General features: G+C 45.8%; 1 protein-coding gene across 1 annotated transcript; it reads left to right on the top strand.

Annotated features, from left to right (window-relative positions):
• PXDC1 (PX domain containing 1) lies at window positions 1-25359 on the top strand. Its single transcript, XM_054381702.1, has 5 exons — window positions 1-256; window positions 14647-14738; window positions 15017-15134; window positions 20052-20163; window positions 23780-25359. The coding sequence occupies exons 1-5, from the start codon at window positions 1-3 to the stop codon at window positions 23895-23897; spliced, it is 696 nt and encodes a 231-aa protein (XP_054237677.1). The 3' UTR covers window positions 23898-25359.
• Window positions 25360-27643: the final 2284 nt, after the last annotated feature.

Below are 27643 nucleotides of genomic sequence, written 5' to 3'. Positions count from 1 at the left end.
ATGGCTTCGGCCGTGTTTGAAGGCACCTCGCTGGTCAACATGTACGTGCGCGGCTGCTGGGTGAACGGCATCCGGCGGCTCATCATCAGCCGGCGGGGAGACGAGGAGGAATTTTACGAGATCCGCACCGAGTGGTCGGACCGCAACATCCTCTACTTGCACCGCAGCTACTCCGATCTCGGCCGCCTCTTCAAGCGGCTTCTCGACTCCTTCCCGGAGGACCGTCCCGAGCTGTCCCGCTCCCCATTGCTCCAAGGTTTGAGCACCCTCCACGGGGCCCGGCGCTGCCTCTTCGGATGACGGACTGAAGAGCTTTAGGGGGTGGCAGTGGAGGGGAGGGTGGTTGGTCGGCCCTGGTCGCTCCTCACCGAGGAGCCAAAGTCGCTGCGTGATCGGACGAGGTGGTCATTCAGCCCCCGTCCGTCCCCTCCGAGAAGCAGGAGCCATCGGCTCCGCTCCCGGGTGGTCAGTCCGCTGGGATTGGATGTGGCTGCAGGAAGAAGAGGAGCAGAAAAGCTACGGGAGTGTTTTTATGTCGGAAACTCCTCCCGGGCCGTTGATTTCTTGTTGTATTTCTTTGGTAAATATAGGGAGGCGGGGTGGGGATGGGGGTGCGTGAAGGGCAGCCCGCCCGGAGGGACACCCCGGGCCCGGCTGCTGTCCGTGGCTGCGCGGCCACGGGGACTCCGAGCTGGTATGAATTAGGTTGGAGTGAGGTGGGGCAGAGGAGTCCCTGCTCTCTCTGTCCCAGCCCGAGGCATCCCGAAGGAGGGCGGGGCGGTGGTAAGGTTTGCTGGCAGAACGGCTGAAGCCGAGAAATCTCCGCACGCTGGCATGTTGTTTGCCACAAGGAGAGAGGGAAGTGGGAGTAAAAGCTGCCAGCGGCGCTTGGCATTGGACGGAGCCACTCTGAGAGCTGGAATCATTCCTCGCATAACTTCTGAAAAACAGGGGAATTGCTCCAGAGGTTAGAGCCCTGTTTTCTCTCCTCACTTCTGAATCGATGAAGCGAGATAGGAGGATGCTGCCCGTGCTTTGGGCAGGAGCAGGACGGGGCTGAGAGGCTGTCTTGGCGTCTGGCTGTGGTTTGTTTAACGTTTAGGGTGGTTTTTAGGTGCAGTACGTCTTTTGCTCTGAAATATTTCAAGTGTATAGAGCATCTGCCTTCTGAAAATGGAAGCGTGCGTGGCACTTCCAGTTTCCCCTGTGTCTGAGCAATCCTGTCAGTGATTTGATAGAGCAGGAGTGAGGAGAAACTTATTTTTTGGTATGTTTTCCTCGCTGAGAGAGTGGGAAAGTGCTCTCACTTCTCTCACTCTGCTGCCGTGACCCCCTCCCCCCCACCCCTCAGAGGGTCGCGTTTTGCCATTCTCGGGGCTGTTTTTTCCACCCTGCACAGCGGGGTAAATCCCACTGGATTTACTTCCCGGGATGACTCTCCAAGGATGTTTTCTGATGGGTATTTAAAGTGAGACCTGCCAGATCCCTAACCTCTGGTGGTATAGGGCCGGAGTGGTGTTAATGCTTCATTACAAAATGCTTCTACTTCTCTTCTGATCTCTCGGTGGTTAGAGCCGCTACCCGGTGTGTATATCCCGGCTCCGGGCTTCTCCAGTTCCTGCTGCCCTCCCGGGAGCTCCGCTGCCACTTGCAAGCCCCGAGTGCCCTCTGCAGACGGCGGGGATGAGCTCAGGGCTGCCGAGCTGGTGGCAGAACCCCCCCCCCCATCCTCTTGCTGCCCACTGTGGGATGCAGCGTGGGACATGCAGGGGATGCTGGAGGAAGTGTGTTTCCCCTAGCTTGGGTGCAGGTTGGGAATGGGGCAGTCCTCTGGCTGTGCCAGGGGAGGTTTAGGTTGGATGTTAGGAACAATTTCTTCCCCAAAAGGGTTGTCAAGCCCTGGAACAGGCTGCCTCGGGCTCCTGTGGAGGGGCTGAAAATCTGCAGAGGTTTAGTGCTGAGGGACATGGTTTATTGGTGACCTGGCAGTGGTGGGCTAATAGTTGAACTCAATGATCTTAAAGGTCTTTCCAACCAAAATCATTCTATGATTCTATTCCTACACATCTCTGTCCCGCCACTTCTCAGCCCTGCTGTGTGCCCACCACAGCGTGCTTATACAGAGTAGCACAGTGTGCTTATACAGGGTCTCACACAATCAAGTTGGCGACCAGGAATCTAAAATACTGCAAAGATTTATATCCATGGTGGATGCCTTACCTAAAGTTCTTCGAGAGTGATTTTTTTTTTTTTTTGTGGTGCTGAGCAGCAGTAAATTCTAAATGACACGGCCTTTAAATATATTTGGCATCTTGACCCTGGATTTTGAGCAGGTCTGGAGCCAGCACATGCCAGGGTCATTGTGACTAAGACTGGACTTCCAAAGATGCTGGTAGTCCTTGTACTTGTTGGATTTATGGGGCTCTGAAGAGCAGCTTGACAGCCAGGCTGGGTCATGTGTTGGGTTTGGCTGGAGATGGAATTGGTCCTTTCTGGTCCTGGCAACCTGCCCCTCCCTGCATGCTCCCTTCCCATCGCTTAGGCACAGGAGCTGTTGCACATCCTAAAGCCATTCTCATTCCTCAAGTGAACATGGTTTCTCTCCTGCCTTGAGACCTGCCCCAGATTTTGCACAATGTCAAACTGTTTTCACATCTCTCTGTGGTGTTGTTTGTGCAGTTGGAGCACAATGGGATTATAGTTCTTTACACTAGCTTTACTTGACAGTCCCAGGTAACGTTAGTTCACAAACAGCTAGGAAAGAGCAAACCTCCTCAGCCTGTCACACTCAATTCCTGCTCAAAACCTGGAGCCAACAACCTTCGCTTACCCTTATCTCAGGACAAGCATACTGACTTCAGTAGAATCAGGAATGAGCAAAGCATCAGTCCAGGGGCAGAAAAATCAAAAGCCAATATAAGCATATCATGACTTACCCAGCCCAGTGAGGGTGGGGGTTAACTTTGCAACGGAGACAGAATAAAAATCAGGAGAGGTTTCTAAGCAATCACAGCACGTTTCACCATTTCAGTAATACTGTGAAATCAGGCTGCTCCTGTTCTAAAGAAAATGGCTTTGCAGGGCATGCTTCTCTGCACAGAGAACACTTCATCATGCTGCTGCTCCAAAGTGACTGGCCACAGCCTCGTGTAACTCCAGAGAGCTGAAACATCAAAATCTCATCTGACTGACCCAAATGCAGAGCTTTGGATGGAGAAGAGTTTGTGAGGCATGTCTAGTCTTCACAAAATTCATGGTTTCTTCATGCTCTGCACAAAAGCAGGCATCCTGCTACCCACAGTGGAGCTCAAAATAAAAGCCAACACAAACACCTGACAAAAGTGCACTCTCGTGTGCTATACATTTGTGTGTGAGTATTTTTAATACATACAAATGTATATGCATATGTATGTGAGTCTGTAGATGTGTGTGTGTGTGCTTATCTCAGGCTTTCTGAAAGAAGGTGGATATCAGCTGTGCCTTTTATCTGGAGGAAGTGGTGAAGTGTTGCAAACCACATTTGCATTGCATTGAAAGACTCCAAAGTCCCTCCAGATTTGCCTAAGGAGCATTTAAAGGACTAACATTATCCTGCAGCTCAGGCATGCTGCAGTGTGTTACTTTTAAGGGATATGGCTGAGGGGTGAGGGCTTGAGCTATTTGATGTTATTAACTTTTTAAAAGAAGACTTTAGGTTTTTAAATGTCAGCAATATTAGAGAGAGTTGGTTGTTAACGTTATTGCTGACTTCAGCAAACAGCTCACACCGAGCAGCAGTGTGCTCCTTTTCTTGCTCAGCAACAACAAACCATCCTCTCCTTCCCTTCATCCACCCCCTCCTCCACTTAGAATCACAGAGTGTTTTGGTTGGAAAAGACCTTTGAGATCAAGTCCACCCATTATCTAACTCTACCAAGTCTGGTGCTAAATCATGTCCCTCAGCAACACATCTCTGTGTCTTTTGAAGACCTCCAAGGATGGGGATTCAATCACCTCCCTGGGCAACCTGTGTTTGAGAACCCTTTCAGTGAAGGATTTTCTTCTAATATGCAACCTAAATCTCTCCTGGCACAACTTGAGGCCATTTCCTCTTTTCCTACAGCTTGTTTACTAAGGAGAAGAGACTAACCCCCACCTGGCTCCAAGCTTTGTTCAGGGAGTCATAGAGAGTGAGGAAGTTTCCCCTCAGACTCCTTTTCTTCAGGCTCAATAACCCCAATTCCCTCAGGCACTCCTCAGAAGACCTCTTGTCCAGGACCTGGTGAATTGGCTTCATTGCCCTTCTTCAGACCCGCTCTAGCATCTCAATGTCCTTCTTGTAGTGAGAGCCCCAAAACTGAACACAGTACTCAAGAACTTGGGCTGGCATCCATGACAGTCTCCCTGTCTGTATTTCTCAGAGTTGCTGAGTACTGAGAGGATGGGAGGTGTAATTTTCTGCAGTGCTGTTCTTACCTTTGATATGAGCAGAGGGGAGGGCCCAGGGTGGAGCATGACATTCACTGTCTGATTTCAGCCTTGATGGCTAATAACAAGTGTCAAAGTGCACTCTCTGCATCTGGAGTGTAAGAGTACTATAATGCTAAGGGGCCAAGGGCATTCAGCACAAGGCATCTTACTTGGCAAGCTGGTAAACAAGGTTAGATCTGTACTTACCTGCAGGGTGAATAAATGTGATTCACTGTGTTGCCAGTGACTAGCTCGTATTTTGTGTCTGAAATGTGCCCATTCCTCACTTGGTGCAAATGCACAAGAGGATCACAGAAAAACACAGGCTGGTTCACTCTTGCAGAGCTTGATGGTACCAAGCTGTCTGTTTCTACATGCAAAATAAATAATTTTTGTATTTAAGTCAGTCTTTATGAGAAAGGCTACACACAGAAGCTGACTTAAAACTGATGATTTAGAAATCATTGCAACAGACCCAAGAGATGCTGGAAGTGAAGTATAAACCTGAAAAAAAAAACAAAAAGAAAAAAAAAACCCTGAACAAAACCCAAAACATTTCCCCCTCTCCTATTTTTTCTAACTATTCTGAGGCATTCTCATCTAATATTGATCCTAGAACTTGATCTGCCTTTGGTGCAGTCAGGCATCTGCTTTTGACTTCAGTGTGGGCAGGATCAGCCCTTTAAGTGCTGGGCCAGGAAGCCAGGAGAATGTCTTAGCAGCCTTTCAAAGGTGGGATTTGTTTTGCTCTCAGAGGGGCAGGCTGGTATCTGGCAGTCCTCCTCAGCCACTGTTTTCTTGCCTTTCTGATCAGAACAGAGGCTCAGATGGTCTTAAAATGTTACTGTTCGTATTGTGCCTACCTGTAGCACCTGGTCCTGCTCTGATACTCTGAGCTGTCAAGTAGGAAACCCTCTTCAGTCTTACAGATGTCTTACTGATGACTCTTTCTTCCCACAGTGCTCCTTTTTGTCCTCCTCCTTTTTTTCCATGTGTCTTCTGACTCATTCTGCTCTGTAGTGGCCTTTTTTCCTCCATCTGTTATTTTCCCTTCACTTCTCCAAGTTGCTTTTCCTGAGCCGCTTTGTGCTCCCTTTTGTTGTCTTTAGGTTTCACTCACCACTTGCTGCCATCCGTGGTTATTTGTGACTCTCCACAACTTTTGTTACCTTCTGCCTTGTTGGCACTCAACCTCTGTAGAAGCTGGTGGAGATTTCCTGTAGAAAGTTTTTTGTCTATAGCTTCCCTCATAGCATAGAGGCAGTCACTCTTCACTTGCAGCAGACCCTGAACTGTCTCTCCCAGATCACAGAACTACATGGTGGAAATTGGAAGGGACCTCTGGGGATCACCTCGTCCAACCCCCCGGATCACCCAGAGCAGGTTGCCCAGGATCACAGTGTCCAGGTGGGTTTGGAATCTCCCCAGAAAAGGGGGCTTCACAACCTGTCTGGGTAGCCAGGACCATGACACCAGCACCTCCAGCACAGAAGTTTTTCCTTTTGTTCAGATGGAACCCACTGGCCCCTGCCCTGTTGCTGGGCACCACTGAAAAGAGTCTGGCCCCATTCTCCTGACCCTCACCCTTTAGATACTGAAAAGCATTCAGAAGATCCCCTCTCCAGGCTAAAGAGGTTTCTTAGCCTCTCCTTACTGAAGGTAAACCAAGGCTGAGCTCCAAGGCTTGTGTCTGCCCTCCAGCATGGTGGCCTCACATGGGAAGCAGATAGAATCATAGAATCATAGAATCAAGAAGGCTGGAAGAGACCTCAAAGATCACCGAGTCCAACCTGTCACCCTACACCTCATGACTATCTAAACCATGGCACCAAGTGCCACGTCCAGTCCCCTCTTGAACACCTCCAGGGATGGTGACTCCACCACCTGCCTGGGCAGCCCATTCCAATGGCCAACCACTCTCTCTGTGAAGAACTTTCTCCTCACCTCCAGCCTAAACCTCCCCTGGCGCAGCTTGAGACTGTGTCCTCTTGTTCTGGTGCTGGTTGCCTGGGAGAAGAGACCAAACCCCTCCTGGCTACAACCTCCCTTCAGGTAGTTGTAGACAGCAATGAGGTCACCCCTGAGCCTCCTCTTCTCCAGGCTAAACAGTCCCAGCTCCCTCAGCCTCTCCTCATAGGGCTTGTGCTCAAGGCCTCTCACCAGCCTCGTTGCCCTTCTCTGGACATGCTCCAGCAATTCAACATCTTTCCTAAACTGAGGGGCCCAGAACTGGACACAGTACTCAAGGTGTGGCCTAACCAGTGCTGTGTACAGGGGTACAATGACCTCCCTGCTCCTGCTGGCCACACTATGCCTGATGCAGGCCAGGATGCCATTGGCTCTCTTGGCCACCTGGGCACACTGCTGGCTCATGTTCAGGTGGCTGTCAACCAGTACCCCCAGGTCCCTTTCCACCTGGCTGCTCTCCAGCCACTCTGACCCCAGCCTGTAGCTCTGCATGGGGTTGTTGTGGCCAAAGTGCAGCACCCAGCACTTGGATTTGTTGAATGCCATCATGTTGGACTCTGCCCATCTGTCCAGCCTGTCAAGGTCCCTCTGCAGAGCCCTTCTCTGTGTCCAAGTGGCTTTCACCAGGAAGCACATGGGAAGCTCCTCCAAGGGCTGCCATTGGAAGGACTTGCTCAAAGCAGAAGGTAGTTCCTGAAGAACCAGCCCAGAAACATTATGGTTGCTTGTAAATGTCGCATTCATAACTTATGCTTTTCTATATGCTGCATTACAATGGTGGTGTTATTTACAGGACCATCTGGGACTGTGATTTATGAGGAGATGGAGCTCCACAGAATCAGCATAGTGGTTTCCACAGACAGCAGCTGTGTGGGTGCTGGGACAATACAGACAAATACACTGCACCTATTGTGCTCTTCTCATTGTTGACATTGTCAACAGTTCATTAGTGGAGCTTGCTCAGAACAGACAAAGGATGCAGCACTCAGTTATCAGGCTCTAGCAGTGCCCTATAGCTGATATTAAGTTCAGGGCTTCTGGGTTTGTTTCTTATTAGCTGAATTTCATGGTTCATTGGTAATGATGGAAATAAATGAAGCTGGCTGTGTGTTTGTAAAGCTAGGCACCAATTGCTTTCTTGTGGTGGATCGAGATGGTGTGTCTGGGAGGGTTTGAGTGGAAAGGAGTGGAAATGGGATTGTTTTTTCCATGACAGTTCTCACCTGATAAGAAATCAGCACTAGAAATAGTTGTAGGAGCTTGCATTTTTCATCAAATGGTGACTGCACTGTTGGCTTTTATCTCATGCTTCTTTGACATCTTTGTGGTGTCTCATCAGGAATTAAGACAGGCAGCTCTGCAGGGAAAGCCTGTCTGCTGGTCTCTGTTACTAGGAAGTGCCATCTCCCCTCCAGAGATCTTGGGAGATCCCATGACTAATAATGCATGTAGGGAACACCCATCAGCTGGAGGATCTGGGGAACTTTTGACTTGCCTTCTTGCTTTGCATGGGTATTTGAGTGTGCCAGGATCCTCAGGTGGTTATGATCACAACCTCTGCTCTGGGAAATTTCAGTCAGAGAGTTGTTTGGGTAACACTTTGCTCCATCCATATTTTCACACCTATTGCATATGAACTGCAGAAGAAGAACTGGCCTTTGTTAGAGCTCGATGTGTGCAGTACAGGAAGGATTTTAAAGTCTCCATCTTTCTTCATCCAACAGATTTCTCTCAGTCTTCAATATGCTCTTTGCTGTCTAGTGGGACTTAAAAGTATGGAATGACTATGCACTTTGTGTACTGATACCTCTTAAATAAAGACAATCCCTGTTTTGTTCCTCAACATCAAGTTTAAAAAGGGCAGAACAACATGTAATGGATTTCCAAAATCCTCCTTCTGCACCTCTCTTTTCAATTCCATCATATTCTTTCAGCTACTTCTTGAGTAATGCCACCAAGATGGATCTTATAAGTGATGCTGCATAGAGAGTAAACCCTTTGTAAAGGCTTTAGACACTACAGTGTCTCTTGCCATATCAGATGGTTTGATCTGCTCCTGAGTGGAAGGAAGGAGCAAGTGTATCCACTCCAAGAGAAGGGTGCTGTAGAATTAGGCAAGAGACATCAAAGAGGAGTTGCCAGAGCTGCCAGACTAAGTCAGACCAGTGCTGTAGCCACCTTTGAGATCCTGTCCCTAGTGATGAGAACCAGATGCTGCAGAAGAGAGCATAAATAATAGGCAGAGAACAGCAAAGTGACAGTTCCTGGTCCTTAGCAATTGGAGAACTGATATTCCTGATTGCCTATAGTTATCTGCCCTTCTCTGGATCTTATCAAGTCTTTGGACTTAAGGGATTCCTGTGGTGTTATTTCTGCAGAGTTTTCCCATCTGCTGGTTTGTTGGGGGGAGGAAGTTTGTTTGTTTACGTTTTTTTTTTTTGTTTTTCCTAATTTCCTGCCTTTACATACCACTGAATATCCCTTTGTCCTTCTAACAACCCTTTATCCTGTTCTTCTCCATCAGAGAGGAGGCAGTTGTAAGTGGGAGCTGTTTTGGATTCTTCAGAGTCCAGTCTGAGGTGGCTAACCCTGTAGTTCCCAGGACAGCTGTTGGGAGGAGAGAGGCATTGTGGCCATGAAGCAGAGTGAGATGCCAGCTGAAGTGGTATTGAGGAGAGCCCAGTTCAGCAGAGGAAAGAATTAGGAAGTAATGCAAAGGAGCAAAACAGCTGAAGACTCTGGGCTGATTTGCCAGCTTTCAGCCCTGATCTATGTCCCAACTAAATAGCTTCAGTTCCTGCATCATTCTGTCGGTGGGAATGTTCAGAATCACCCTGACATCATCCCCAGCAGCCTGATCTGACTCTGGACTTGGCCCTTCTTTGGATGAACCAGATTGAACTTTTCCCTTGGCCTTTATTTTGTGGGGTTTGTATATCTCTTCTTTTGGCTGGGACCTTCGTACAATTGCTTCATCTATATCCTGAACTCTGCCTGTGTGCACATCTGTGGGGAAAGAAGAATGAGGGGGCAGGCTAATAGAGATTGAGCACTGCAGTGGTAATGAACACTGTAACTGGGGAAAAGGGGCATATCTCTTGTTGAAGCCATACATGTTGTTCAGGAGAGAGTGCAGAATAGCAGTCTTCTGTGCAAGACAGCTTGTGTGTCTTCTTCTGAAATCCCTAGCTGCTGCTCATGGGCTTGTGCAAAGAGAGAAGGATGGGCTCAAGATCTCAATCTATAGACCTTAAATCTTTCTTACAGTGTAAGCTAGCAGAACAAAGTAAGATTTCTCCCTGGGTTTATTTGCTACTTCGTTTTTCATTTTGAAATCTGCTCTGCTCTCTCCTCATAAAGGATGGAGAAAGGATGAGGTGAGGAAGTGAGGATGCAGTGTTTTCATCTTCGTGTACTGTCAGGGATTTGGCTGGGATAGGGTTCCTTCACAAGAAGCTGGAAGGGAACATAGCCAAGACAGGCAGCTGAACCAGCTAATGGGTATTTGATGCCTTGCTGATGACATGCCCACTACATAAAAGAAGAGCTGGCTGGAGCAAAGAAGGGTGGGACTTGGAGTTTGGATTGGGACCTGTGACGTGAGATGCTTCCTGGGGCAGGCAAGCCCAGTATCTCTTTGCATTGTTCTGTTAAACTCTCCTTATCTCAACCCACAGAGCTTTTGATTTGCCTTTGCTCCTGATCCTCCTGTCCCATCGGGGAGGGGGGATGGCGGGGGATTAGGGAGAGGGGGGTAGTGGGGGAGGGAACAGACAGCAGTTGTGAGAGCAGCTGCGTGTGAGCTTGGCTGCTGGCTGTGTCTAAACCATAACATGTACATACACAGCGTTTAGGAGCATCACTGTTCCATCCTGCACAACTGCTTCAGAAAGAACACTTTGGCTTCTGTCCTGCTCAGCCTCCTATGCTTATTGAACTGATTTTGAGAAAGAAGGAGATCTCTGTGACAATCTGGTTTTCCCTTTCCTGGCCACAAGCCTGAAGTGGAGTCCTTCAGAATGGAGAAAGAGGGTTTGGCCACAGTTTGAGATCATGTATGCATAGTGACTTGTACATAGCAACACATCTCCAGACAAACAGACTTCTGTGTGCCATCACTGGGAGATGGTGTGGGAGGCACACTTAGGCATGAACTTACTCTTTCTTGGAAGCCACTAGAGGATTGTTGAGGCAACGTGCTTGTTGTGAGCACTGACTGCAGGACTGCATTGTGGTTTCACTAGGAGCCCTGCAGCACGTGCTGCTGTTCCTGTCACACTTCCTTTGATGGGAGCACATTATCTGCAGTCGCCAAAACGTCATTAGTTGCAACTTTGATGGCTCACATGGCAGTGATAGGACAGGCCTACCAAGGCTTGTGTGTTGACATCAGGATTTGACCCATGGTTCGTTCTCCATCTCTGCTGGTCGTGTTTTCTGCTTGTTGCCAGCTCTGGGCCTCTCTCCCACTCCATGAGCCAGTGTGCCAGGTCCACAGCTGCTGGTCTGCTCACTCAGCCTCCTGCAGCTGCTCCAGCTCCATGGTCCCAGAGCAGGAAGGATGCTGCAGGCCTTCAGTGCTGTTTGTGCCATGTTTTCTCCAGAGCTGCTATGTGTATGTGTGCTTGATCTCAAATTGCAAGTAAATGTTTCTAACCCAGTCTTAAGGACTCTGCCTGGGGCTCTTGGTCTCGAAAGCAGCAGAGAAGATGTCAAAGGGATTGAAAGTTCACTGTTGTGCACAGCAGAACCCTGCTAAAAGCAAATATCCCAGGTACAAGTGAGTGCCACTCCAGGTCAGATGACGTGACTGTACTGTCTCTCCTGTCACCCAGCACGTGAGCTCCCTTGGGTGCAGGGTGAAGAAATCTTAGAGGTTTGTGGTGGTTGGCAATAGGGTTTGTGGTAAAAAAGGAGCCAGTGGGGCTCCAGCTTACCTCGAGTCCTCTAAACACAGATGAATGTTTAAATCATGTGAAACGATAGTTAATTGCCCAGGAGCAGTTTGGGTAAAGAAAGCGAAGTTTTCGTGGGAGGAGTTTGTGCCTGTTTTCTATTAGCAGTCAGATAAGGGCCAGGACAGAGGAAAAGGCATGAGAACAGCCTTTCACCATGACCTCACTGAGAGATTTCCCAGCTCAGAGCTCAGCTGACTTCAACTGAATGACTGAACAAGTGGGAGAAGGTGCAGCTGGTTCCAGGCTACTGGTTACTTTACTGGTGTCTTATTTTATAGCAAACTATCAAAAAAAAAAAAAAAACAACCCAGAAAAAAAGAAAAAGATTTGGGGGATCTAGAAGTCCCAGACAGAAAGACAGGCATGTATTTGTGGTCTGTGGGGAGAGAGACAGCAGCCTCAGGACATGTTGTGGCTGCTGTATGGATGCTGTGTACGTGGCCAGTGAGTACCGTGCCCTCCAGATGCAAGCAGCTTGTGGTGTGTTTGTGTTGGGGTCAATGGATGGTGGAGATGATGTGCTCTGGCTGCAGAGTCATCTGGCACAGACGTGTGTCTGCTTGTTCAGCCTGGAGATTGTACACCGGTCTCTGGCTTTTCCTTTTTTTTCTCTGACTTCTGAACAGGGGAAACAAGACAGGCAGGGGAGAACCCCCCCACCAAGTGAAGAATAGAGATGGAAAGTCTAGGTGAAGTTCTGTGGCCATTCTTTACAAAAGTCCTGATTCCTGATCAAGCTCAGTACAGTGCCTGGGTGAGACAGAAGCTGAAATGGAGGATCCTAGCCTGCAGTCTCTTGCTTGGGACATCTTACAGCAGCCTTCCAGTACTTAAAGTGGGCCTCCAGGAAAGATGAAAAAGGACTCTTGGTCAGGGAATGTGGTGATAAGATGAGGGGTAATGATTTCAAACTGAAAGAGGGTGGATGTAGGTTAGATATTAAGAGGAGATTCTTTACTGTGAGTGTGGTGAGGCACTGGAACATGATGCCTGAAGGAGTTCTGGATACTCCCTCCCTTAAAGTATTCAAATGCTGAAGAGCAAGTTGGATGGGGCTCTGAGCAACCTGGTCTAGTAGGAGGTGTCCCTGCCCATAGCAGAAGGTTGGAACTAGGTCATCTTGAAGGTCCTTTCCAACCCACAGAATCCACAGAAGGGGTCTATGATCCTTCTGTGAATGCCGGGGTTTCTGAGGTGAAGCCTTTGACAAGTGGTTTGAGGTGTTCCCCACTGCTGACTGAATTGTGGTGGCAGAGCAGAGGCACCCCTGTATTGCAATGTGGAAGAGGAAATGAGTTGCAGGGGAGGGTGAGAACACCTTAAACCAGTGTTGCCACCAGAGTCTTCACCTCAGGAAACCACAATGTTCCTCATGCACGTATGTGCTGTGGTGATGACAGCAGCCAGTTAGCAAGTGTTGAAAGGAGTGAAGGGAGGAATCAGGGGCTCTGCCCCTTGGAGCTGCTTGGGCAGGCAGTGCCTTGCTCCAGTTAGCATGGCTCTGGGGCTGTGAGCAATCCCTTGGGATTGCAGATTCACAGGCTACAGCTAACTGAAAACCACAAAGACATCTGATAACTCTTAAAATCAGAGACTTGTAGAGTTAAGATAAATAAGGGCCTTACAAACTTTGTGCAGAAGAAACTACAGAGCTCAAAATACAGTGAGCCACTCAAGTGGTTTCTGTACATGTATGAAAAGGAAAGCTTTAGACCAGCTGAACTGAATTCCCTCCATGGCAAATTCATGTAAAGTGCTGACCACCCCACAACTGTGCACCTAACCATCAAACATGTACAGAGGAAGCTATCCAGGCAGATGTATCACTTACTCTCCTTCCTACGCTGGTTGCCATTTGGTTTTGATATTACCAAAAGCTTCAATGGGAAATGGTTTTTATTATGTCAGATGTTCCAAGTTGTCTGTGCCAGTTTCCATATTGCAGTGTGGGTTTGTATGGCTGGTGCCTTTCTAAGAGCAGGACGGAGGAATAGACCAGAGTTAGAAATCCCTGATGAATGAAGAAAGCTGTAAAACCCCCCATGGCATGATGTGTGACAGTGCAACAGGCTGACAGCCAGGTCCAGCTTCTCTTGCTGAAGCATAAAAAAAGCAGTGTGGAACTGGCAATGCTTTTCCTGATTACTAATGAGGGAAAACTGAAGCTGCTTGGCTGGTTTTCCTCACAGGGTGAATGCTTAATGTTGTTGGTGAGGTGTTTGGGTTTTTTTCCCCTTTTTTGCCCCTGTGGTCTGAATATCTTTTTTTTTTTTGAAAGTATCCCTCTTCTTGGTTAAATACTAGTTGCAACAGTAAATGCTTATTTGAGAGGTCCAAGGTTGAGGGTGGGTTTGAGAGTGAGCAGTGGAATGCCAGTGGTGTGGTGTTTGCCTCTGAGGTGAGAGCTGCAGCCTGCAGTATCTGCTCTGTCTGTGTTAGTATTGACTGGGCAGACTGCAGCAAAACCAGGAAGAGAAGCAGAGGCTCCCCATGGTAGCTGGCACCAGGGTGGTTAGCTCTTGTCTCTCTGGTATAAATTATGGCATGGTGACAGCATGTCATAGTTAGGTGCTGGAGCTGTGGGGTTATCAGCAGCTTTTCTTCATCGCTTGAAGAACCTGATACTGAGAAGTCTTCCTTGACCTGCTCACTGAGGCTTACACTCAGAAATGCAAGGCTACCCTCAAAGCCTTTTGTTTAGCTTGTGTTTAGTCTTTTCCTCTTACCTGTGGGATGTAGTTTTTGCTTTTCTTGGATTTGCTTTTGCTTTTTATTGACAGAAAAAGAAGGCTGAATCATGGTTCTTGGAAGCAGCAAACCAGCTTTTTTGATTACCACTGCTGGGAATGCAGTGTAGTGAGACTGTGGGTGAAGGAGTAGGTGGTTCTGCTTCTGCTCGTCTGGCAACTACTAAATACAATCATAAGCAGCTGCATTTGTGTCGGGCTTGCAACTCTTCTTGTAACTACACCCACCTCAGTTTGGGGTGCATGAATTATCATCAGTGTGAGTTAAGAGACTTTTCTGGGAGGCGTCAGCCATGTAAATGTGGTGCTGAGGGACATGTTTTAGTGGTGGACTTAGCAGTGCTGGGTTAAAGGTTGGACTCAATGATCTTAAAGGTCTTTTCCAGCCTAATCAATTTTGTGATTCCATGAATTCCCAGATTGTTCCACATCTTTTGGGGCAGCCTCATATGGCTGATGAAGAGTGTGTGCACATAGAAGAGTGCTTTTGTCTGTGTTCACGATCTGTTTACTTTTTTTTCTAGGGCTCATTACAATAAAAGAAGCCCATGATATAGAAGCCAGGCTTAATGAAGTGGAAAAACTTCTGAAGACTATTATAAACATGCCCTGGAAGGTGAGTAAGCCAAGTTCCACATCTAGCCCAGCCTGACTCGTCCTCCATGGAGACATGCACTTTTATGCAGATTAGAAAGTGATGGGCTCTTCCAGACCCTGAAAGAAGCAGCAGATTATTGAGTATCTTGGAGAAGTGCTGGGTGCTAGACGCCTGTAATGATGTCTCCAGGCTGTTGCTTCCAATAAGTCTTTCTGCTGTACTATGAAGGTGTGGAAAGAGAGAAGAGGGACAAAGCAAACTACTGGTAAAAACAGATGTCTGTTTCTTTTTTTAAGTATTCAAGATCTGAAGTCGTCCTCACATTTTTTGAGAGATCTCCTTTGGACCAAGTCCTAAAAAATGACAACGTCCATAAGATTCAGCCAAGCTTTCAAAGTCCAGTTAAAATATCAGGTAAGGGTTGTTAGCTTCCTACATTTGACACCAGACTTACAAAATTAAAGTGACTTTATTTGCTGTTTCCCTTGTTCTTTCTCCATCAGCAATTCAAAAGATAGTCATCCATATTCTGCTTTATCATACAGAACATATAATTACCCTTGACATGCTCTGCAACATACATTCAGGCTGTAAGGTGGTGGACAAAACTGGAGGCTGATAAATACAAAGTGAATGTGAGGAAAACACAATCCTCACTATTGTCACATACAGTGGTGCTGTAACCACTAAGGAAGGAGGGTTTGAGGCTGCTGATACAGCCTCTGTGAAAATATAATCTCAGTGGCAAGTGATGAGTGAAACTAGAGGTGAGAAAGGAGGGGAGAACAGAGGAAAGGAGCACAACCTCACACTGAATACAGCGCTGGTCTCTCCATCTCAGAAAGAATATCATCAAATTTAAAAGCATACAAATAAAGGATAAGGATTCCAAGCTTTGGATAGCTTCTCTAAGAAAAAGGTTAAATTAAGAAGGATGCTTCAGCTGTGAGAAATGATGGAGAGTGGGGAAATGATGGAAGTCTACAAAGCTGTGAATAGAAGGAGGTCAATTGCCCTTTACTCCTCATGAAATAACAGCTGCACGTTATCCAATAACTGACAGACAAAGGGCTTTAAGCAAACAAAAGAAAGGTTGCAGCATTGTTTTGTTTTCATACTGAGCACAGTTAAGGAGTGAAACTTGTTGTCATAGGATATGAGGGAACTGAAAGCATAACTGACTTCAAAAAGGAATTGTCCTTCAAAAAGGACAAGTGAGTGGAGGAAAAGTACATTGAGACCCACCACAGGTGAAGATATAGGAATTTTCTAAAACCCAGATTGCTAGTGGGTAGAATGGAGAGTGGAATTACTCTGTCCTTGCCTATTCTTTTATTCTTTCCTCTCTGCATCTGTTACTGACCCTAGTTAAAAGGTTTGTGAAGTTCTGATTTGTGTTTCTATAGGGAAATGTTTTGTTCAAGCCTAATGGCACCTGCTGGTTTTGCGTCACCAGAAGAGTCTATTGCAAAGTATGAAATAAAAGTAAAATACAACATAATCCTCCAGTTTTAGGATGAAACTGGTATTAGTTTTCTGAGGTATTAACAGTTTATCAAACCATGGTTAGGCAGCTTGTCAACATACCAAAAGTGTAGGGATCTTAGACACAGAGTAGATCTTTTTGTAATTGATGCAAACTAATTCTCAAAGAATTATTCTGTAAACTAAATGGTGAAGGATTTCCTATAATTTTTGTGAGGGTGCTCACCCCTTTAGGGAACACATACTTTGTGTGTACATGACTGAATATGTCATGTGGTGGGTAGAACAGAGAGAAGATGGTCAAGATGAACCTAAATTGAGAGCAAAGGTGCCTGACTGATGGGCAGAGGCTAGCTGCAAAGGGAATCCTCCTGCCAGTCTGTGTGTAGACGAGCCATAGAAACTACATTAGCCAAGGAGTAAGGTGTGCTGGTTTAAATATCCTTGTCAGCAGCATGGACAGTGAGATTGAGTGCGCCCACAGCAAGTTTGGCAATGACATTAGGCTGTGTGGTGCAGATGACATGCTGGAAGGAAGAGATGCCATCCAGAAGGACCTTGAGAGGCTGGAGAGGTGGGCCCAAGCCAACCTCATGAAGTTCAACAAGATAAATTGCAAGGTCCTGCACCTAGGTCAGAGCAATCCCAAGTACAAATACAGGCTGGGTGCTGAGTGGATTGAGACCAGTCCCGTACAGAAGGACTTGGGGGTGCTGCTTGATGAAGCACTTGACATGAGTCAGCAATGCACATGGCAGCCCAAAAACCCAGCTGTATCCTGGGCTGCATCAAAAGAAGCATGGCCAGCAGGTCAAGGGATTCTGCTCCTCTACTCTGCTCTTGTGATACCTCACCTGGAGTTCTGAGTCCAGCTCTGGAGCCCCCAACACAGGAAGGACATGAATCTGTTGGAGAAGGTTCCAGAGGAGGGCCACAAAGATGACCAGAGGGCTGGAGTACCTCTCCTATGAGGACAGTTGGGTCTGTTTAGCCTGGAGAAGAGAAGACTCTGGGGACACCTTATAGCAGCCTTCCAGTACCCTAAGAGGGCCTACAGGAAGTCTGGAGAGGGACTATTTATAAAGACATGTGGTGATAGGACAAGGGGCAGTGGTTTTAAAGTAGAGTAGGGTAGATTTAGATTGGAGATTAGGAAGACATTCTTTACTATGAGGGTGGTGAGACACTGGAACAACTTGGCCAGAGAAGTTACTGGTGCCTCACAGAATCCCTGAAGTGTTTAAGACCAAGCTGGATGAAGCTTTGAGCAACCTGGGCTAGTGGGAGGTGTCCCTGGCCACAGCATGATCTTTAAGGTCCCTTCCAGCTCAAGCCATTCTATGATTCTTTGGATTTTAAACTAATTTTGGTAGAGACAAGCCCTACCTAATTAAGTGGGGCAAGATTTTCCTACCTATGCAGCTTTCGAAAAGCATCTTGTGGTAATGAGTTTTATTATTTAAGTGATTGCTGCGAAGAATTTAAGAACATAGGTGAACATTTGACACTAACTTGTATTTGCCTGGTCTGCGTGTTGCACGCTGGAAATGATGTGCCTGTCAGCATTGTCAGTAGATGGCAGCAAATGTCAAGGTCTGAAGCAGTTCACACAGCAGTGAAATGCTGTAACTCGGTCACGTCAAGGGCACTAGGAAATCGCTGGCATTCATTTTAGCCACAGTGCAGCACAAAGCAGACAAAAATGCTTTGTGTTCTCTGAAAAAAACAAATGGTCTTCACATTGTCCTGTTCAGAGTCGTGGGTGATGGAGAAGATAAAAAAGGCTGCCCTCTTAGATAAAAGCTGGATTTGGATTTAAGATGTAAATGTTTTTCTACAGTACAGTGCTCACTTGAGGTGAGTCAGGAGTGAATTGTGGTTCTTCTGGAATTCAGTGCTTTTTCCACCCTCCTAGGAAAATACAAACTGAAAGTGAAAGATGACTTTCTCAAGGAAAAAAAACGTGGACGTGACTTCTGGCTGTACCTTAATGTGGGACCATCTATATGTACACTTCAAAAAACCTCCTCCCTTCTTTCCCTGTCGTGTCTTCTGCTCATTGTTTGAGCTCATTGTTGAGCTTATATAGTTGAAATGGGAGGATTCCCTGTATGTATGTTCTGTGCCTGCTGTATTTTCTGCCACATCTAATTTCCTTTGGTTTGTGCTGATAATACAAGGCTGTAAGACAAGGTCTTTGTACCTTGAGGCTGATCACAAGTCATCCCATTTAAGTCAGTGCTGATCTTTATATAGAGGTATATGAAGACAGAAAAGAGAAGGCTCAGGGCAGACCTTATTGTGGCCTTTCAGTACTTAAAGGGGGTGATAAGACAGGGACAGACTTTTTAGCACGGTCTTTTGTGCTAGGACAAGGTGTGACAGTTCTAAACTAAAAGAGGGAGATTTAGATTAGATAGAAGGAAGTGGTGAGACCTTGGCACAGGGTTTCAACCCAAACCAGTCTGTGGTTCTATTTTGTGGTGGCCCTAGTTTCATCTAAAGTTGTGCGACTGTAAGAAATCCTTGTGACTTGCCTAGCTTGCCTTTCACATAGCACAGATGGGGATTGACTTCTCATTCACATCAAATACTATTCTTCAGTTATAAACTCTCATAGTAAGTCAGTGGAATTAGGTACAAATTTTAGCTATTCTGACTTGCAGGCTTGTTACGTACTGAGAAACAGTTGAAGCAGAGTTGAAGAGATAGCATTGTTTACATGACATAAAGATGGTGATTTAATTGACTTGGAAGGTCATTTTTTAATTTTTTTTTCTGTCTTTTTTTTTTTTTTGCTTAACTGGCTTAAGCCTGGGACTGTCTGGGAAGAATCCAATTATGTTTTGGTAGTGCAAAGCTGCAAACTATGGCTGGGCAGCCATTCTGCTAAGGGTAGTGGGCATTTTGCCACTGGCAATAACAGTGCTGAAACTGGGCCTTGCTTCAAATGAGTTGATCACATGAATAAAGTTGTTAAAGCACTGACAGTTTGCAGATGTAAGGAGCTATGAAGCTTAACGGTTGAACTTGATGATCTTAGCAACATCTTGCAGTCAAACCAATTCTGTGATTCTATTCTATGATGCTATCACAGGATCACAGGATGCCAGGGGTTGGAAGGGACCTCTGAAGATCATCAAGTCCAACGCCCCTGCCAGAGCAGGGTCATAGAATCTAGCACAGGTCACACAGGAACCCATCCAGATGGGTCTTGAAAGTCTCCAAAGAAGGAGACTCCACAACCTCTCAGGGGAGCCTGTTCCAGTGCTCTGTGACCCTCACAGTGAAGAAGTTCCAACTCATGTTGAGATGGAACCTCCTGTGCTGTAGTTTATACCCATTGCCCCTTGTCCTATCACAGGGTGCAATGGAGAAGAGTCTGTCCCCTCCCTCTTGACACCCAGCCCTCAGATATTTATAAACATTTATTAAATCCCCTCTCAGTCTTCTCTTCTCCAGACTAAAAAGCCCCAGGGCTCTCAGCCTCTCCTCATAGGGCACGTGCCCCAGTTCCTTAATCATCCTGGTAGCTCTCCATTGGACTCTCTCCCGAGTAGATTCCTGTTCCTTCTGAACTGGGGAGCCCAAAACTGAGTGCAATATTCCAGGTGAGGTCTCACCAGGGCAGAGTAGAGGGGGAGGAGAACCTCCTCAATCTGCTGGACACACTCCTCTCAATGCACCACCTGTGAAACCAACCTTTCATTACTGCTTTCATCTGCAGGGCTACAATGTCATGCACACCCCTCAGTTCATAACCACATCAATCACATATGATATGCAGTTGTCTTTCAGCTTTTTTGGGGGGGGAGTTTCATCTTGTTTTCTTTCTTCTCCTGACAGAAATCATGCGCTCGAATGGATTTTGTTTAGCCAACACTGAAACAATAGTGATTGACCACAGTATACCCAATGGAAAAGAGAAGCACCTGGAAGCAGATTCGGCAGAACACTTGTAAGTGGGGTTTGTGCTTGAGTAGTGCTGTCAGCTTAAGGTAGACTGCAGCTTTCCCACGTCACCCCCAGGAAAATGTTCTCCTCTGTCTAGGAGTCAGGCTGGTACAGCTGACCTTCTGCCTGGTTAAAGATTACTGGGCCTGACTGCTGACACTTCACAGCTCTTCTTGTTAAATTGGATGAAGTCACTGTTGGTGAGAACGATTGACCCAATGGAGTTTGGTCCTCTGTGTATGAAAAAAAGCTGTAGTTGTCAAAAGGGTCCTGCCAGGTGGGAACAGAGGAGTTTTTTCTCTCTCGTGACTGTGATAAGAGCTGGTTTGAGCCCAAATTTGGAAACACAAATATGCTTAAAAATGGAATATCCTACTATGAAGGGTATGATTTATTTGGGGAGCAAAATACCATCTTTGGAAGAGAACACACCCCTGAATGTAGTTAAAAAGAGCTTAGCATCTGCTTAAGCTCTGCACCATGCCAGGTGAAGCATGTGTATTTCCTTAGGGAAGGCAGAAGTTTAATTAGTCTTAATTGTAAATTCTGCCTCTGAAAGTATGTAGGTATTCTGGGGTCAGAAACCTGTAACCAGGAGGGCTTTTACGTCAGTTTTAAGTCAGTGACTGTATTGACAGATGGGTATTGATGGAAATCTGCTGCTAGATATTTCTGTCCTGGCAAACAGTTGATATTTCAATGAGGTAGTGAAACACTTAGATATTTTTAATGAGAAACATTGACCTACTTTTTCTTTAGAGCAGTCAAAATGACAGAAACAAAATGATGATAAAGACCTTCTGGAAGCTTTTATCTCTGAATTCAGCACTCTACCTTGCCATATTTGAAACGTGATCATTGCCAGTCTGTGGAAGGACTTGGAGCTTGGCAAGATTTCATCAGGGGTTGGGGTGTATTTCTGGTGTATCCAGTATAATTTCCTGTATGCTTCCTATTAATTTGTCACTTAGTGTTTTGAACCTTGACCTTGCTAACAGCATTTAAGCTCATAAACTTGTATTAGTGAGGCTAAAATAATGCACTGGAGGTAATTCTGTAAGGAATTCCAATGTCTGGAAATGAAAAGTTGTCATAGTACATAGTAGATCAAACTTTAGTAATGAGAGTGACAAATAATATGAACAAGTCATCAAAGACAGCATTTTCCTGCCTTATTTGACTATTTAAATGAATTTTTGATTAAAAAGACAATTAAAATCTAGTTGTGATTTTACAAATATTCTGTAGTCCAAGCAAAAATTACTGGTCTGGGATCAGAAATGTCATCAGTTAATGGACACCCCACTGAACTCAGCAACTATTAAGGCCAGAAAATGCTAATATGATATAACATATGGCAGCTGTCATTTCCCAGAAACTGGTGGAAGAAATAAATTTAGAATAACAGCCTAGCTTTATGCATTTTTATTTTCACTTCCCTGAAGGAAGTGAAGTCAAGAAGTTAATAAAGTTCAAATGTCTGGTTTACATGGTGCTTTAGTCTTATGGAGCATGTTTTGTGAGGAGCAGCTGAAGGAACTAGAGTTGTTCAGCCTGGAGAAAAGGAGGTTCACTTGGGACCTTCTCACTCTTTACAACTACCTGAAAGGAGGTTGGAGTGAGGTGGAGGTTGGTCTCTTCTCCCAAGAAACAAGTGATAAGACAAGATAGAGACAGCCTCAAGTTGTGCCAGGGGAGGTTTAGTTTGTACATTAGAAACTATTTCTTGCCCTAAAGGGTTGTCAATCCTTGGAACTGGCTGCACAGGGCAATGATGGAGTCTCCAGCCCTGGAGGGATTTAAAAGCTGTGTACATGTGGTGCTGAGGGACAAGACTTACCGGTGGCCTGACTGGATTAATGATTGGACTTGATCATCTTAAAGGTCTCTTTCAACCAAAAGAATTCTGTGATTCTAAATTTGCTCATCCTGTACCTGTGTTTTGTGGCTGGAAGGTAATAGCAAGGTGGCACTTCTGTAGCACAACTGTTTGGTAAAAATGGACCTTTCTTAAAAAGCAGAAGTTTTCTCTGCTGTTGCTTTAAATGTGAGATAGCCCAGAAAGGAAGCTTTTAAATCTTTCATAATCCTGTGCAGTTCCTCTTTAGTCTCTGTAAAGTTGAATTTACAAGTGTTGTCTATTCTGAAATCAGAGTTAATTCCTTGTGGCCTTTCTCCTTTCAGCAGCACTGAACTCTGTGTAACTTCTAGGGTTTGGCTGCTGATTTGCTTGAATCATACATATTGCAAAGCAACCCTGTATTTTCTGGAGAGAAGCACCTGGAGCTTCAGCAGGTGGTGTTCATTCCCCAAGGTCCTGCTGCACTGCTTGGCTGTTGCACCTGCAGCACTACTCCCCAGTAATCCATCCACTGAGAACTCTCCTATTTGTTGCAAAAGAAGCCATAGCTTTTTTTTTGCAAGTAGGAGTTTACACTATGGTTCTCAAGTAGCTGTTTTCTGCTTCCTTCATTTTCTCACTGATTTTAGTTGGCAGGACACCATACCATTGCAAAATGTGGTGAACCAAGTGAAGTCAACATCCATGGGTGTTTTTTATGTAGTTCTTGGAGTGTTCTGCAGTCCTTTGGAAAGGAAAGGTGGTAAATAAATGCATTTGAACTTGGGCTTTGATTTTGTTACAGAATTGGCTTAGGTTGGAAAAGACCCTTAAGATCATCAAGTCCAGCCTAACATCAAGTAAACCCAGCACTGCCAAAACCACCACCAAACCATGTCCCTAAGTGCCACATCTACATGTTTTTTAGATAGTTCCAGGGATAATGGTGACTTCATCACATCCAAGACCTGTTCCAGGCTGTGACAACCCTTTTAGGGAAAAAAAAAATTTCCTAATGTCCAACCTAAACCTACCCTGGTACAACTTCAGGCCATTTTCTCTTGTCCTATTGCTTGTTACTTGGATGGAGAAATAAGGGAAGGATTATAGTGCAAACAGGAGATTTCCAGGCATAGTTTCAATCTTGAAACTGCAATAAAATATCTTGGTCACAGTGAGAATGGGCTTGTGTGCTCTTGTACTTGTGGACTTGAGTGCTCTCATGTGCTAGAACCTGCTTTCAGTAGCTGTAGAGAGAGATAATGATTCATAGTGAGGTTTGTGATTCATAGTTTATCTGCAGGGACCTTCCTTGACAACTTCTAGTATGAATTCATATTTCAGGCTTCTCAGAAAGGGATTGAGCTACTCAAGCATTGAGAAAAGAGTTGGGACTCCAGGTATTTCTCATGCAAACTGGGCTTCATAAAGCTGAATCTGCAAACCAGCATTAGAAATACTTCCACTCCAAAGGTGCTGTTGTGTGGAGCAATACAGTTACTCAGTTTTAACTTTAGAACTTTGGTCTCAGGACCAGCAGAAGCATTCTTGCATACAGCCCTTTTTCCAAGTAGTACCCTTGCAAATGTCTCCTCAAAATTTCCAATGCTTAATATTCAGATATCCTTCTCCCTCCTCCCTTCTTCCTCCCTATCCTTCTTCAGATATCCCAACCTTCTCCCTCTCCCTCAGTACATTTCTTCCAATTCCATTGATTTTCAAAATGAACATTGATGACTTAATGCCTTTCAGCAGTTTTATTTTATTTGTTTCTCCTTAGGTTTGAAAGTGTCAGTGACTTTACCTCAGAGCTAGAAGACAGTGATGATCCAACAGCTTATGTCACCAACTTGACATACTACCACCTGGTCCCGTTTGAGACTGATATTCTGGACTGAGTCTGCTTGGATATGCACTCAGCCAGCATTAAGCTGACCTCCTCACCTGTAGGCTTTGCAATCTCCAGTGCTGCATCTCTGTGAGTAAGGGTGTGGAGGCAAGACCAGCAGCAAAGCAGCAGCAGCAAGCATGCCACAAAGCTGGTTTTGTAGCCTGGCCCTCCATAGCATGCTGTGGAGACATCTTGCAAGGAGGTAGCTGCTTTGCTGTTGGCAAGAAATTCATTTTCCATGAAAGCAAAGCAACAGAGGCCTCTTGGGGTCAATGACATCTCTGCGATGTCTGTGGGAATTGCCACCTGGACATAGCCACCGGAAAGTTGTGCCCTGGTCCATTCTCCTTGGCCTTCAGGGCAAGTTCCTTTTCAAGACGCCACCAGAAACTTCCTGAGATGGTATGACCACATATTTTATGCCATGTAAGCAAGAAGGAGAGCAAACCAGCTGCATTTTGTCAGTTCCCTCTGCAGCTGCTTAATGGAATGGTCTTGCAGGTCACTTTTTTCTCAGCTACCAGATGACTGGTGCCTTACATGAGATGTCAGAAACACCACAGAGTGCCTCCAGGAAACAGATCACATGAGCTGATCACACAGTCACAGAATTAGTGGTTAGAAGGGACCTCTGGCAATCATCTAGGCCAATCCCCCTGCCAGAGCAGATCATTTTGCTTCTTTTAATCATGGGGGTTTATATAATCACAGAAGACTCAACTCTTCTTTCCTGGAATAGTGAAGCAGGCAGCAGCTGGCATTGCAAGGACTATGTCTGATGTTTGGGTACTGATATGATTTCAGAGGTCTAGAAAGCTGATGGGAAAGCTGAGCTGTCCTGCTAAGAAGGGTCAAGACTATGGCAGGCACTTGGCTATGATTTTTGTTTTTACATGGACCAGCAAACGTGAATGGTGCTTACAGTTATTTACATCAGAGATAACTTCCTATGCATATTTCTTCCCAGAGGATGGGGAGGAAGACAATGAGATTTATGTGGTGTTTGGGCTGAAGAAGAATGATAAGCTAAAGTGTGTCTCCAGTGGTAGGAACAACACCCTCCCTGTGGCCAGCCTGGCTCAGGGAGTTTCTCCATCTTCAAAAGATCTGCCCATGGGGCCGAGTGCAAGCTTCACTGTCATGTCATGCCGTGGCTTTCACTGGAGGTAGGACAATGGGAGTAAGAGCAGGATTAGACCCTGCAGCCTCTTGACTACTGAGTAGTGCAATGTTAAGATCTCCTTGGGGTGTCTCTTACAAAGTGCTCCAAAATCCAAGCTCTCCCTGTGAGTGCTCAACACTCACCACCGTGACCTTTCATTGAGCTTTTTGCCATCTGTTTGCAAACAGGAGTTTGAAGGGACCAAAAAGGGGAAGTTTTGGACTTGTTTCTTAGTAAAGGGGCTTACTTGGTCCTGAAGAAGCTGAAACAACTCCCTTCTGCAGACTTTTCACATTTATCGATAGAGTAACAGTCAAATGGAATTTGCTGATGTAAATAATAAATTATTGAGAATCCTAATTCTTCTACACAGTATGTTTTTAAAATATATTTTAATGAAATAAAATAAAACTCACCTTCAGACTCAACTTCAAACAGTGGATTCTTTCTTTTTGTCCCCTCTTCTTTTTTCTTTTCTTTTTTTTTGGCTTCTTTTCGTAGAATCATAGAATGGTCTGGGTTGGAAGGGATCTCTGAAGGTCTTCTAGTCCAACCCCTCTGCAGTAAGCAGGGGCAGCCTCAACTCGATCAGGCTGCCCAGAGCCCTGTCCAGCCTCACTTTGAACATCTCCAGGGATGGGGCCCCAATCACCTCCCTGGGGAACCTGTTCCAGTGTTCCACCACCCTCATAGTAAAGAACCTGTTCCTAATATCCAATCTAAATCTGCTATTTTATAGTTTGAAGCCATTGCCCCTCGTCCTGTCACCACAGGCCTTTGTGGCAGAATCACCTCTCTGGATCTGCTGGCAATGCATCTTTTCATCTTTTGATGCAGCCCAGGATGTGATTGGCTTTTTTGTTTGATATTTTTCTTTCCCCATCACGAAATGTGCTGGAATTAGAGTGATACCAAATTGCAAGAGAGTTAGGGAGGAGAAAGAGCTTCACACTCTACAATGCCTTGTCCAACACCCTTTTTGTCTTTGTGTCTGGCAAATACTTCTCAAAAGTTCAGCATGGGTTTCACAGCCCATTCTTTGTAGCAGCAATAATCTGTAGCTCAGCATCAAACTTTTTTTTTTTAAAGAAGAACATTTCCTAATTGCTCTATATACTAATGTTGATTCCTGTTGCAGTCAGTTCTCTCTGAGCTCCCTTTCCCCCCAAACACAGGCTATTCAGGCTGTTTTATCCATCAGCCTTCATCAATAGAATTGTTTTCTTCTGGAAATACTCACACCTTGAAGTGTAATTTCTGAGCATTCCCATTCTCAGTGTTGTCAAATAATTTCTTCTTGCTCTAAACCCATCTGCAGTTGTCAGTAATAGATACACTGGGAAATGTAGGTGAGGGGAAAAATTCCAAGGTAATAATATACATAACATAGCTAGATTTGATAAATGGAGAATTGCATCCATGGAGAAATCCAGAGCAGCAGTGATGACATGGAAACTGCTTGGATGCAATTAGTGCTGAATTGTATGAATTCAGATGTTCTTACGGTTTCCCAATCCCTCTTCTCGTATCTGTGTTTCTTACAATTAGTGTATACAACCCCCACCACAGAATCATAGAATGGTTTGCATTGGAAGGGACCTTCAAGATCATCAAGCTCCAAGCCCTGTGCCATAGTCAAGGCCTCATCCAGTCTGGCTTTGAGCACTTTGAAGCTTGGAGCCTCCACAACTTCTCTGGGTAACCTGTTTCAGTACATCACCACCCTCATGGGGAAGAATTTCCTCCTAATGTCTGATCTAAACATAGCTTCTCCCAGTTTGAAGCCATTGCCCCTTGTCCTGTCACTACATACCTTTGTAAAAAGTTCCTCTTCAGCTGTCCTGTATGCCCCTGTGCTCTGCTGAGAGAGAATACCTTGAACTTTGGTATCACAGAAGGGAAGATGAGTTACCAAGAGGTGCCTGAGGTAGGATTTGCAGTGCTTAGTTTTAGTCCTGGCAAGATATCCAGCAAGCAGATTCCTTGCACCACAGGAAAATTTCTTCCCTGAAAGGTTTGCCAAGCCCTGGTACATGCTGCCCAGGACAGTGGTGGAGTCCCCATCCCTAAAGGGACTTAAAAGCTGTGTAGATGTGTTGCTGAGGGACGTGTTTTAGTGGTGACCTGGCAGTGCTGCGTTAATGGTTGGACTTGATGATATTAACGGTCTCTTCCAACCAAAAGGATTGTATGATATACTCTCTAGCTCCAGGTGGCAAATATGATCATTGGAGGAGGAAGACTGAAGATGTCACCTGGCCAGCTGTCCCTAAAGGTCAGGGTTTTGATAGGTGAGACATCACTATGGAGTCAGTACAATTGCTGGTGCTGGTCATGGTGAATGTGGCAGATGCGCTTACCAAGCCACTCTTCATGATTTATCAGTAGTCCTGGCTAACCAGGGAGGTCCCAATGGACTGAAGATTAGCAAATGTTATGCTCATCTACAAGAAGAGCCAGGAAGAGGGTCCAAGGAGCTACAGGCCTGTCAGTCTGGCCTTGGTGCCGGGGCAAGTCATGGAACAAATCATGCTGAGTGCTGTAACACGCCGTTTTTTAAGGCCAGGCTTGGATGTGGCCCTGGATAGCCT

Source organism: Indicator indicator, chromosome 6 (assembly GCF_027791375.1).
Source record: "Indicator indicator isolate 239-I01 chromosome 6, UM_Iind_1.1, whole genome shotgun sequence".
Lineage (NCBI taxonomy): Eukaryota > Metazoa > Chordata > Aves > Piciformes > Indicatoridae > Indicator > Indicator indicator.
Note: the sequence above shows the minus strand (reverse complement) of the source record. Positions and strands in the feature narration are given on the sequence as shown.

Coding starts and splice junctions, on each gene's coding strand:
- PXDC1 (XM_054381702.1), top strand. CDS start 1: ATGGCTTCGGCCGTGTTTGAAGGCACCTCGCTGGTCAACATGTACGTG. Junction 257..14,646: donor CCGCTCCCCATTGCTCCAAG/GTTTGAGCACCC, acceptor TTTTTTTTCTAG/GGCTCATTACAATAAAAGAA. Junction 14,739..15,016: donor TTATAAACATGCCCTGGAAG/GTGAGTAAGCCA, acceptor TCTTTTTTTAAG/TATTCAAGATCTGAAGTCGT.